Genomic DNA, 12570 nt, shown 5'->3' with positions numbered 1-12570 from the left:
GTCTTCGGCTGCTTCCGCCGCCATCCTCGGTGAGGGAATCGGGAAGTTAAGCCTTGTGGCTTCACTGCCCGATTCCCTACTGCGCGAGGATCGCGGCGTGCCATCACTGGTCCCCGCTCTCTCCTGGGAGCTTTGTTTCCCAGAAGACAGTGGGGGGAGGGGGGGCGTGACAGGCTGGATTCCCCGCGGGGATCAGAACCCAGAAGTGGTGCAAATATCAGGTATCTGCACCCCCCTCCCCCCTGAAAGGTGCCAAATGTGACGACGGAGGGATCCAAAAAGCGGAGGTTCACTTTGTGTGAACCTCCGCTTTAAATAGATGTCAGTACACACCTGCCATCATTTTAAAGTGCCTTTTGATTAACCCCAAATAAAGTTTAGCTGTTCTAGTAGGTCTTTCCTGACATTTTCTTAGTCGCATCCTACAGCAAAAGCTGTGATCCGCAGAGGGCTTCTGAAGCATCAGAGGTTCTGTGTATCTGGCTCCATTCTCTGCGAACATCATAAAGTATGGGGGGTGGAGCCCGGCGACAAATTCATAAAGTACACAACACATACAGTACACTGTAATTTTGCATTTACTGTATCAAATCATTTCACATCCCCTTTGTCCCTAATGCTTTGTCCAGTGCCACTTTTATATTATAAATACTGTTCTTTCTGCCTGGAAACTGGAGATTGTCCATGCCAACAAAAAAGTGTCCCCTTTACATCAAAAGTGGTTTGAGACCAGCTAGAAAACCGCGATGATCGTAAATAAGAACACTTGCAGAATTGAGCGATAGTGAATTGTTGGGACATTAATTTTATTATAGTTATTAAATTATAATTTATGATTTTGTTTCAAATCGTACACAGGATGTCTACTAGACTCTTGTTTGGATAGGTTTAAGTGAGTTATATTACTTAGAATTACAGGCCTACAATGTAAAACCTCAGATTTCTATGCAAAACAATGTACCGCTTTTGAGACGTAATCATACCGCCAGGGAGGTTAAAGCCAGAAGGTTGGAATGTTAAATGAAAATGGTGTTGAGGCATGTCTGTGATTTTAGAATTTTTTTTATTTTTTTTACACAATTGAATGAACATGTTGCAGGAGTGGTGATTCCATACTTTTTGGCAGGGGTTGTACTGGTGAATGTCTTTACAATCCAGATTTGATGTGTGTAATTTTGGTAAGGACATTGCCTTGGCTTCTTTGCTAGAAATACTGATGGCTTGCATTTGTATGCTTATTTTTTATTTAGTAAAGTCTTACTAGGCAGTACTAAAGGCATTAATCATTAATCACACATTCTAATTGTAGGACCTTGCAGCATAAAAGAGGTAAGTATGTGGTTAATGTGACCACGGAATTGGAGCATGCTGACGTCACATGTCTTCCGGCACCATTTCTTTGAGTTTATGCCAGCTTTTTTATTTTTTTATATTGCTGTTGCTTTTAAAATACTTTAATAAGAGTAATTCACCATTCGAGCTTTATCTTTTTTTATAGTATATTGTGACGAACACCTTCCACTCCTTTTTATTTTTTTTTATTTTTTTTGAATGAGCAGGAGTTGGGATGTGGTTATACTGACCGCATAAATGTCTTGACTGACTGCTTTTGTTTTGCAAGGTCCTACAATCCTGTTTTTTCACCTGGAGTTTTTTGGTGGTGGGCTAGTTATGGTGTTTACTGGACCCTGGTCACAATATTGGATGTCGCCGAGTTCAATTCCCTTTTTCTGGGTGTCAATGGTAGAAGTTTTGGTCTCGCTCCTAGAGCTGTAGCTTTTTTTAAAGTTTATAATAAGGACTCCAATATAATAATTTTTCCGTGAGCTGCTTAAAGCTGGGTTCACACCGGGCCCGATCCACGAGGCGCAGCGCTTCTATCTGTCCGGCGTAGCGTATCTCTGATACACTACGCCGCCGTAACTTACAGCTTTTTTTTTTTTTTTTTGTATCCTGAAAGAATTTGCGCCGTAAGTTACTTTGGCGTAGTGTAACTTTGGCGGTGTAAGGGCGCGCAATTCAAATGTATGTGATGTGGGCGTGTTTTATGTTAATACGTCTTGACCCGACGTAAATGACGTTTTTTCTGAACGGCGCATGCGCCGTCCGTGGGGGTATCCCAGTGCGCATGCTCAAAATTAACCCGCAACAAGCCAATGCTTACGACGTGATCGTCATTCTACGCAAAGCCCTATTCGCAAACGACGTAAAATTTTCAAATTTCAACGCGGGAACAACGGCCATACTTAACATAGGATACGCCTCATATAGCAGGGGTAACTATACACCGAAAAAAGCCCTACGGAAACTACGTAAAAAAATGCGCCGGGCGGACGTACGTTTGTGGATTTGCGTATCTAGCTAATTTGCATACTCGACATGGAAATCGACGGAAACGCCACCTAGCGACCAGCGTAAAAATGCACCTTGGATCCGACGGCGTACTAAGACGTACGCCAGTCGGATCTAGCACAGCTTCAGGCGTATCTTGTTTTGTGGATACAAAACAAAGATACGCCGGAGCAAAATAGAAGTTACGCGGCGTATAAATAGATACGCCAGTGTAACTTCTTTGAGGATCTGGCCCATAGTTTCTTCACATCCAGTTCACATCCAGTTCACATCCAGTTCACATGACAGGAGATTGACCGGCTCTCCATGGAGCCAATTCACGCATCTCTGGGGTAGCCGCAGGGCGTACTGCAGAAGGGTCCTGTGCATCTTTGGCTCAGTTTAGAGTCTGAGTTCAGGCAAAAATTCAGACCGGATTTTCCCCTGAAACGGAGAACAGGGTTGCACCAGACCCCCTGCTGTGAGACGCTCCAAATATAGTGTGAACCCAGCCTCGGAAGGCCTATACTAACCAGAACCATTTAAAGCATTGGTGCTCAACCTGTGGCCCTCCAGCTTTTGCAGAACTAAAAGTCCCATGAGGCATTGCAAGGTTGACAGTTACAAGCATGACTCCCATTTAAAGTATATGTGAACCTTCACCTTGTAAAACAGCCCATTCCATTTAAAATAGAAATAATAGGCAGAGCATTTGTGTATACTTTTAAAAACCTTTAAGTCATTATAAATACTATTATTATTTTTTTTTTTTTTTGTATTTTTTTTTTTTTAAGTGATCACATATTTTTCTTAGCTCTCCAAGCTGCTTATGCAGCTGAGAACAGCTGAGAACAAAGGACCAAGAAACCGCAGTACACTAAACATCCCAGTGAATAGTGGGGGGGGGGGGTTGTCATGTCAGCACCAGTTTTATCATTGGAGGAAAGCAGGCTGAGTTCCCAGCACAGCCAGAAAACTGACAACGCTGTGCTCTCATACCTAGTGTGGTCAGCTTTTCTTAGGAAAACGGAAGGAATGGTGGGAACACCCGGGATTTCACACAAAGAAAGCAAATTCAAAGAGAACAGGAAACTTTTTAATAGAATGCATGATTATACATCTTTGTAATCTGTGGACATTATGTATTAAAGCGGAGCTCCACCCTAAAGTGGAACTTCCACTCATCGAAACCCTCCCCCCCTCCGGTGTCACATTTGACACCTTGCAGGGGGTAGGGGGGTGCAGATACCTGTCTAGGTATTTGCACCCACTTCTGGGAGTCCTCCTGCGGGTACTCTGCAGGTAGTTCGTCACTTCCCGCACCCGCCCGTTGTGTTAGGGATACACTCGGCTCCCAGAACTCAACAGGGACCAGTGAGGATGGCGCACGCGACTCGCGCATGCGCTGTAAACAATCTGGCAGTGAAGCCGAAACGCTTCACTTCCTGGTTCCCTCACCGAGGATGGCAGTGGGGGCAGCAGATAGACGAGCGATTGCTCGTCTTCTACTGCAGACGTCGCTGGACTCCAATAAAAGGAAAACAAATCTCATACAATCCCATATACACAATTCTATACCCACAGTTGATCCAGAGGAAGGCACAAAAAAAACCGTCAAAGCACAATCTAATTTGCTCCAGTGGGGGATAACATTCCTTCCTGATCCCCCGAGAGGCAATCGGATATTCCCTGGATCAACTACCTATAAATGTTGGTCTCCAGTTATATTATGTAGGGTGAAATGTCTCTCTCATTATATGAACAGGCAGATAATCTGTGTAAAATGTGCTAATATACAACGCTAACATTTTACTGGTTTACTAAAATAAAAAATGTCCCCCACTGATGGGCAATGATTGGTTGGGGTCATATAGTGACAAAGTGGGCTTTTTTTTTCTTTCTGGATGCGAGTCTGAACCAGATAAACATGTATATTTGTGTTTTTTTGTTTCTCAGGGTAAAATCTTCAGCTACAGACAATTCAGAATAGATAAAGTGGGAGAATTGTACACACTGGAGCAGTGGGATCGAGGCTTCCTCAGTGTGAAGGAGCTGACGGAGAACCTACGAGGCTGCACACTGAGGTCTGGAATGGAGACCTTCCATGTCAAGCAATGTATCCTCCCCAAATCTGGAGGTAACCATGCTGGAACTTGCTGTACAAATTCACTATTCGAATGTTAATGGCAACTTTAATTTTTATTTTTTGTAAAATATTAAAGCGGAGTTCCGGCCACAATTTCACTTTTTAAATATAAATACCCCTGTAATACACAGGCTTAATGTATTCTAGTAAAGTTAGTCTGTAAACTAAGGTCCGTTTTGTTAGGTTGTTACAGCATTTAAACACTTTATAAAATAGAAATTGACTGGGGCCATCTTAAGTGTGGGCATCATGAAGCCAGACTGTATGACTTCCTGGAATTCAGCCTTGCAGATCTCGAACATGCTCAGTGCTGCACAAGCAGTGTCAGATCAGGTTTCAGCACCTGTGCTGTCCAAGTCACATGATTCTTTGAGACTGGGGAATGCACAAACTCCTGGAAAGTTACACCCACTACATTCCCAGGAGTCTGTGCGGTGTAGGTTAGGAAGCATTAAGCACCTAGGTGCAGGAAGTGGGAAGATTAACTATTCTGCCTAGCAACAACACTTTGAAGGCATCTAAAAAAAAAAAAAAAAATTCGTAAAGGACTAATGACATTTTTTTAAAACTACTGATGTATTGTTATATTTATGGATGGAACTCCACTTTAAGTGCAGTTTGAAGAGAACCTGTCATGCATTTAACTTGTACAGTGCCCTATTGATGCCTAAGATCAGTCGCACTGTAGTTAATTTTTCTATTTAGCCAGTCCTGTGATTCTGAAGAGAGCTTCCTAATCCCAAGCACAAGGATTTAATTTGATTTCCAGCTCCTAGCTGGCCTCTCCAGCCATGCATAATTCAATCGGCTTGTCTTAGTGGCCAGTAGTAAAAAAAATATAATTTTCTGAACCGGATTGTTTTAGTCATTTGGGATGCTGATTCTGCAGGAATATGTAATGCCATAGAGTTCAATTTCTTTCCCTATGCCAGGAATATGCAATTAGCGGACCTCCAGCTGTTGCAAAACTACAAGTCCCATCATGCCTCTGCCTTTGGGTGTCATTCTTGTGGCTGTCAGCGTCTTGCTAGGCCTCATGGGACTTGTAGTTCTGCAACAGCTGGAGGTCCGCTAATTGCTTATCCCTGCCCTATGCGATCTTGTTGTGTATTGCCCTTGTGACCGTTCTACAGATGCGCATGTAAGTGAGATTTGGGTGAAAGTACTATTAATTGTTTTGCCTGTCCGAAACTAGAGTGCCAGAAGCACACATACACACAGTAAAACCTACAATCTGTATGTGGATAATGTTCATTGATTCTGATTAACCCAGGACCGCTATGTAACAAGGTAAGGGTCATAGGCATGCGCACAGGGTGTGCCAGGTGTGCCCAGGCACACCCTAATCACCCTGTGCAGCACAGTTTCCCCCTACTGCCCTGGCTCCCATATTTCCCTCTGCAGCACTATCCGCTTCACTCCTCTTCTATCGGCTGTTGCTGCTGGGATGTTTTAGTGGGGAAGGGGCCAGTAAATATGTAATTTACCGGCCCCTTCCCTTTCTGAATGAACACCGTGAGCGATCGGTAGTGTGTGTTTGGGCTTTGGGGTGCACACCCTAATGCAATAAGTTGCGCACACCTATGGTAAGGGTACTGATAACTCTATATGTTTAATCCCATGGGACAGCATGGAGATGTGTTTTAAAACCACCCCTGGCACCGGCATATCATGGGGAAAATTATTGCGATCTGAAAAGGTGTGGTGTTTTTATTTTTTGCCTCTTTTTCCGCGAGCCTTTACCTGAAATGTCTCTGGGATCCCTATAAACATTACAGTGGGTATAGAAAAAAATCACCCCCCTTAAAATCAAATTTCGTTGCTTTGCAGCCTGAGTTTTATCCAGCTGTATTTACTCAGTATAACTTTTATAACATCCAAGTGAAAGATATAACAGCAATGTCAGAAAATGTATTTATTTTTTTAATCCAAAAACCCAAATCACTGAGTTGGAAAAGATCACCCCCTTATGTCAGTATTTTGTCGGACCACATTTTGCTTTTATTCTGCCTTTAGTCTGTTGGGATATTTCTCTACTAACTTTACACATCTAGGCCCGGATTCAGATAGGAGTTGCGACGGCGTATCTTCGGATACGCCGTCGTAACTGAGTTGCGGGGTCGTATCTATGCGACTGATTCATAGAATCAGTTACGCATAGATTTCCCTAAGATCCGACCGGCGTAAGTCTTACACCGTCGTATCTTAGGCTGCATATTTACGCTGGCCGCTAGGTGGCGCTTCCGTAGATTTACGTGAGGAATATGCAAGTTGGGTAGATACGCCGATTCAGAAACGTACGTCCGCCCGGCGCATTTTTTTTACGTCGTTTACATTATGCTTTTTCCGGCGTAAAGTTACCCCTGCTATATGAGGCGTATCCTATGTTAAGTATGGACGTCGGGCCAGCGTTGAATTTTATGTCGATTACGTCGTTTGCGAATAGGGCTGTGCAAAATTTACGTTCACGTCCAAAGCATTGGCGATTTGCGGCGTAATTTCGAGCATGCGCACTGGGATTCTTTCACGGACGGCGCATGTGCCGTGCGTAAAAAACTTCAAATACGTGGGGTCACAATTGTTTTAGATAAAACACGCCCACATCATCCACATTTGAATTCCGCGGGCTTAAGCCGGACCACATGCGTTACGCCGCCTTAACTTAGGGCGCAAGTTCTTTCTGAATACGGAACTTGCGCCCTAATTTACGGCAGCGTAACGTATCTGAGATACGTTCCCCCCGCCGATAGATACACTATTGTATCTGAATCCGGGCCCTAGACTTTGCAATAGTTGCCCACTCTGCGTTGCAGAACTGTCGGTGGAACATTTGTTTTACTTTTCCTTTTTTTCTTTTTTTTTTTTTTTCTTTTTCTTCTTTTCTTCCTTCATTTCTTCCTTCTTCTTTCTTCCTTTTACTTTCTTCCTTCCTCTTCCCCCTTCCCCACAAATGGAGATTTCTTTTGGTGGTATTTGACTTCTGTGGTTTATTTTTTGTGCTATAAACAAAAAAAGGCCGACAATTAAAAAAAAAAAAAAAAAGTTTTTTACTTTCTGCTATAAAACCTATCCAATAAAAAAAAAAAAAAATCGAATTTCTTTGTCAGTTTTAGACCAATATGTATTCTACTACATGTTTTTGGTTAAAGAGGAAGTAAACCCTGATGGGTTTTACTTCCTTTTTTATTTTCCTGCAAAGGTAAAGCATAATGGGCTACTATGCATTGCATAGTAGCCCATTATGTGTCACTTACCCGAAACAGAAGCCTGCGATGTCACCGCCATCCCCTGTTGCAGGAATCATCCATTCTTCACCTCTATTCCTTCAGGGCCGCGAACACCTGCTCTGTGACTGGCTGGAGTCGTGTAAAGTCACTCCCACGCGTGGGAACCGTGGCGGTTTAGGAGGTATTTCCAGCACCTACAGGTAAACCTTAATCTAGGCTTGCCTGTAGGTAAAAGTGGTTGTACAGCGCGTATATTCGTTTGTGCAAAAGTATATTTTTGGAATTTTTATTTATATTTATACTAGTAATGGCGGGCATCGGTGACTTCTACTGCGGTATTGCGTCTTACAAATCTGACACCTTTGACACTTTTTGGAGACCAGTGACGCCAATACAGTGATCAGTGCTAAAAAATATGCACCGTCACTGTAATAATGACACTGGCAGGGAAGGGGGTAACATCGGGTGCGATCAACGGGTTAAATGTGTTGCTAGGGAGTGCTTTCTAACTGTGGTGGGTGGTGTTTGTTCCGTGGGAAGGCAGAGATCCATGTTTCTGCCTAGCAGAAACACAAGATCACTGCCTTCTCTTGTCGCAGAACGGCTATCCGACTTGATTCTACGCGTGCCTCGAATGATTGGCGTGTCCTGGCGAACATCGCAACCGCTGATTGGCTGGGAGCGGATTGCCGGTGGCACGTGTGCAAACCCCAGACACGGAAGTCAGAGGCGTATCTAGTAAAAATGGCGCCTATGGCAAAAGCACTGAAACTGCGCCCTTGTCAAAACATTTGAAACCTTTCAGGTAACCAGCGACGAGGACGGAGAGGCACACTGGCGGCTGGTGCTGAATTATTTTTTTGGGGGGGGGGGCGCAAACAAACTGAAAAAAAAAAAAAATCAATTGCAGCCACTGTGCCAAACAAACGCAGCCACTGTGCCAAGTCATGGCAGTTGATGGCCAGTCATCGGCCGTCATGGGGGCACCTGTCACTCCCCTCCTCAGGCCAAGTAGCAATATTAGCAATTGCTGTGCCGGCGCTGCGCTTCAGCAGGCCGGCCGCGATGCCGGGAGCTACATTAGTGCGGGAGGCGGCCACAGGAGGACAGGTGGGTTTTTTTTTGTGCGGGGGGGTAGCTTTTTGCCGCCCCCCTCCCCATGGCACTTGCCATGGCTGCCATACCCTAGATACGCCACTGCCGGAAGAGCAGAATCGCATACCTGTCGCTATAAATGTACATGGGGCAGTCGGCCATAGGTTAAAGGGGGGTGATTGTTTTCTGTACTTTTTTTTTTTTTTTTTTGTCCGATTAGGCAAAAACTGCTTGCTAGTATGGACTGAACCCTGGAGAACTTATATATTTATATGAATTTGACGGAGGAACTGTTTTTGGAGCCCAGAGCAGATTCTTCCATATGAAAGATTGGCTTTGGTTGTGTACACTACAAAAAAATAAAAATAATTGTACAATGTAGGCTGGTTGTTGAAATGAAAGCAAGATTTTTTTCTAAACTGTACGGACATCCTTTTCAGGGATTTTCCAGTTTCAGAAAACTCTTTAACAGATTTGTTGAGGTTCTTCAAAAACTGTTGAACACAAAAGAACAGGAATCTTCATTTTTCTTGTGTGTTTTCATTTCTTTGTGCAGGTAGTTCACAAGGAAACATACTGTATATAGAACATATATAGACATTGATATCAGTACATGGTATGAAGAGTAGAGAAGGAAGTGCTAAAGAAAAAGATTGTGTGTTGGGAATAATGTCATCACAAGTAGAAAATCCTCTTTAATTGCTCAACATACTAATGTAAAGGGACTAAGTGCGCCTCTAAAGGTGTCCCAAGGAACTGCAAGATTTTTAATTCCTGGCTCCTGCTTATCTGTGCCACGTTTGGCACTGCCGTGACAAATATTTGTTCAAAGCGACATTTTTTTACTCTTCATAAATCTAAGTTAATATAAGCTATTGAATATTTGATCCCATTTGCAGAAGTTTCCAACCTGACGATCTGTCGGAAGGGGAAGAACAGCAAAGAGAATGCAGTATCACGAAACCTGAACTTGAGCCAGCTGAGCTTCCATCAGATCCGCAAACATGAAATCTCACAGGTTTGTGTTTATTCAACTATCCGCTTCCATTATGAGATCTGCCACTAAACCCTGGTTCACACTGGTGCGATTTGACATGGCAAATCGGCGGCATTTGCAGGCAATGGCACCGTCCTAATCGGTGTGACGCCGCATCTGTGGCGCTGCACCGATTTCGAAAGGTACTTTCTGTACTACTTTTTGCGAATTCAGCCCACGATTTACATTGACATCTGTGAAGAAACCTGCACAGATATCTCTGTAAATTGCGGCCGAAGTCAGGACTGACGAGCTGAACTCGCACGGCTTCACTCCTGCAGCCCAGTGTGAACCTGGACTAAAGGATGGTGTTGGAATTGGTTCCTCCTCTTACTATTTTTTTGATCGGCTGGGATTTAACGTGATCTGAAAGGCACATTTTTTAAATAACAAACATGTTATACTTGCTCTGTGCAGTGGTTTTGCACAGAGCAGCCCTGATCCTCCTTTTCTCGGGTCCTCGCTGGTGCTTTATGCTCCTCTCTCCTGCCAAGTGCCCCCATAGCAAGCAGCTTGCTATGGGGGCACCCAAGCAGGCTCGCTCCTGAGCCGTTGCTCTGTGTGTCCATTCACACACATGGAGCATGGCTCGGCCCCGCCCCTACTCTCTACTCATTGGCTGTGTTTGACCCTAGCGGGAGCCAATGGCTGCTGCCATCTTGGCCAATGAGAAGGAACAGACCCGGGAGAGGCACTGTTCTCGTGCACATCGTTGGTTTGAGATGGGGGCTCAGGTAAGTGTAAGAGGGTCTTGGGGAGCTACTGCACACATAGGGGCAGATTCACAAAGAATCCGCGGCGGCGTAGTGTAAGCCATTTACACTACGCCGCCACAATTTACTGGAGCAAGTGCCGTATTCTCCAAGCACTTGTTCCGTAATTTGCGGTGGCGTAGTGTGTATGGCCGCGTAATTCAAAGGGGGCGGCTTGTATTTAAATTAAGCGTGCCCCCGCGCCGATCGAACTGCGCATGCGCCGGCCGTAAAACTAGTTCAGTGCGCATGCTCCAGCTCACGTTGGAAAACGTCAATGAAGCCGACGTGAGCGTCATTGACGTAAAGTCCTATTCGCGAATGACTTAGTTAAACGACGGAAAAAGACGACGCTGACCCGACACCATACTTAACATGGCATACGGCGGACTGACGCAAGGTTACCCCTCATATAGCAGGGGTAACCTTACGCTTACGGAAACGACGACGAGGCGACGCTAAATCGTTCGGGAATCGGCGTATCAGGCTCATTTGCATAGTCAAATGAGAAATCAACGTAAACGCCACCTAGCGGCCAGCGTAGAATTACATCTAAGATCCGACGGTGTAAGTGACTTACACCTGTCGGATCTACGCTGTATCTATGCGTAAATGATTCTAGGAATCAGACGCATAGATACCCGGGGGCCAATAACAGAGATACGACGGTGTATCTTGAGATACACCGTCGTATCTCTTTTGAGAATCTGGCCCATAGACTACATGAAGGTAAAAAACCTGGAGCCTTTATAACCCTAGATTAAACAATTTTCTTTATCGTACATCACGGGACACAGAGCGGCATTCATTACTATATGGGTTATATGGAGTACCTTCAGGTGTAGACACTGGCAATCTCAAACAGGAAATGCCCCTCCCTATATAACCCCCTCCCATAGGAGGAGTACCTCAGTTTTTCCGCCAGTGTCTTAGGTGTTAGTCATGGTTTAGCTTGCCTCCACATCCTTGGGATTAGGTGAGCTAACCGGTTCTGTCCAAAAAAGCCTCAGCGCTAAAGTGGTCAGTAACCGGACCCCAAACCCTTGGGGTATAGCCCATAATGCTTTTCTTTTTAGAGAGCTGGACCCTGGGCCCAGAACTTAGAAACCTTTGGGTGCCTAATGTTTCTGTTGCCAGAGTGCTATATGGGCCCAGGACAGTGGATCCTTCATAGGAACCCAGGGCCTGAAGGTCTAGACATCCCCACCGAGATGGGGGAAGATTGGGCCTCTTGCTTGGCAAAGTCCTGCGGCATGGAGCAGGTAAGTGAGGGGAAAACTTGCGGAACTTGGTTCTTAGCAGGTTTTTTCTGGGGGGTCACAGGGGACATGCCTAAAGTTATGCACTGCATCTGGCAAACTAGTCACATATCATAAAGATAGGATGGCTCTATATGTATTATTCCCCATAAGATGTGACCTCCCTTGTAGTGTTGGAAAAGCATTGAGTGGGGCCTGTGTGATATAAAAGTATATGTGTGTGTCAGAGAGCTGTGCTTACCTGCAAGCCTCCAGGCGATGCTCCATTCAGTCTTCCTCCTCACGGCCTGCAAAGCAGGCAAAACGCCGACCTCTGGAGCAGAGAGGTCCCTTCCTCCCAACCCCACCCCCCCCCCTGTCGGGAGGGGCATTTCCTGTTTGAGATTGCTGGGGGGGAAGGGCGGGTCAGTGGCTTAAGGAAGGGGCGGCCCTTCCTTGTTTGTTCCATATAGCTCATTCAATACTTTGGAACTGAGGAGGAAAGACCAGAACGGCAAGCACGGGGCGCCGAGGACACACAGTGGCCAGAAAGAATATTGCAGTCTTCAGAAAGACTGTTTTCAAGCCTAGAAATAGGCTGTTTCTTTTCCATCTCATAGTTTTTCTTGCAATACTACTCAGGGGGACAGAATGTTTTTTCTTTCCTAGATTTGAAAAAAAAAAAAAAAAAGATTTTTTTTTTGAAAAAAAAAAAAAAAAAAAAAAAAAAGTGTCATCTAGGGGA

The 12570-nt window shown here is 44.7% G+C and overlaps 1 protein-coding gene across 2 annotated transcripts in view; it reads left to right on the top strand.

Annotated features, from left to right (window-relative positions):
* TYK2 (tyrosine kinase 2) overlaps window positions 1-12570 on the top strand; it is a 109509-nt gene that overhangs the window by 60809 nt on the left and 36130 nt on the right. For both annotated transcript variants that reach the window (XM_040346414.1, XM_040346415.1), the window contains 2 exons: window positions 4288-4468; window positions 9699-9817. In XM_040346414.1, coding sequence (XP_040202348.1) covers window positions 4288-4468; window positions 9699-9817 — 300 coding nt within the window. The remainder of the gene's footprint in view (window positions 1-4287; window positions 4469-9698; window positions 9818-12570) is intronic.

The sequence above is a fragment of the Rana temporaria genome, chromosome 3 (genome assembly GCF_905171775.1).
Source record: "Rana temporaria chromosome 3, aRanTem1.1, whole genome shotgun sequence".
Taxonomy (NCBI): Eukaryota; Metazoa; Chordata; class Amphibia; order Anura; family Ranidae; genus Rana; species Rana temporaria.
The sequence above is the reverse complement of the archived record's forward strand: the minus strand, read 5'-3'. Positions and strand labels throughout refer to the sequence as shown.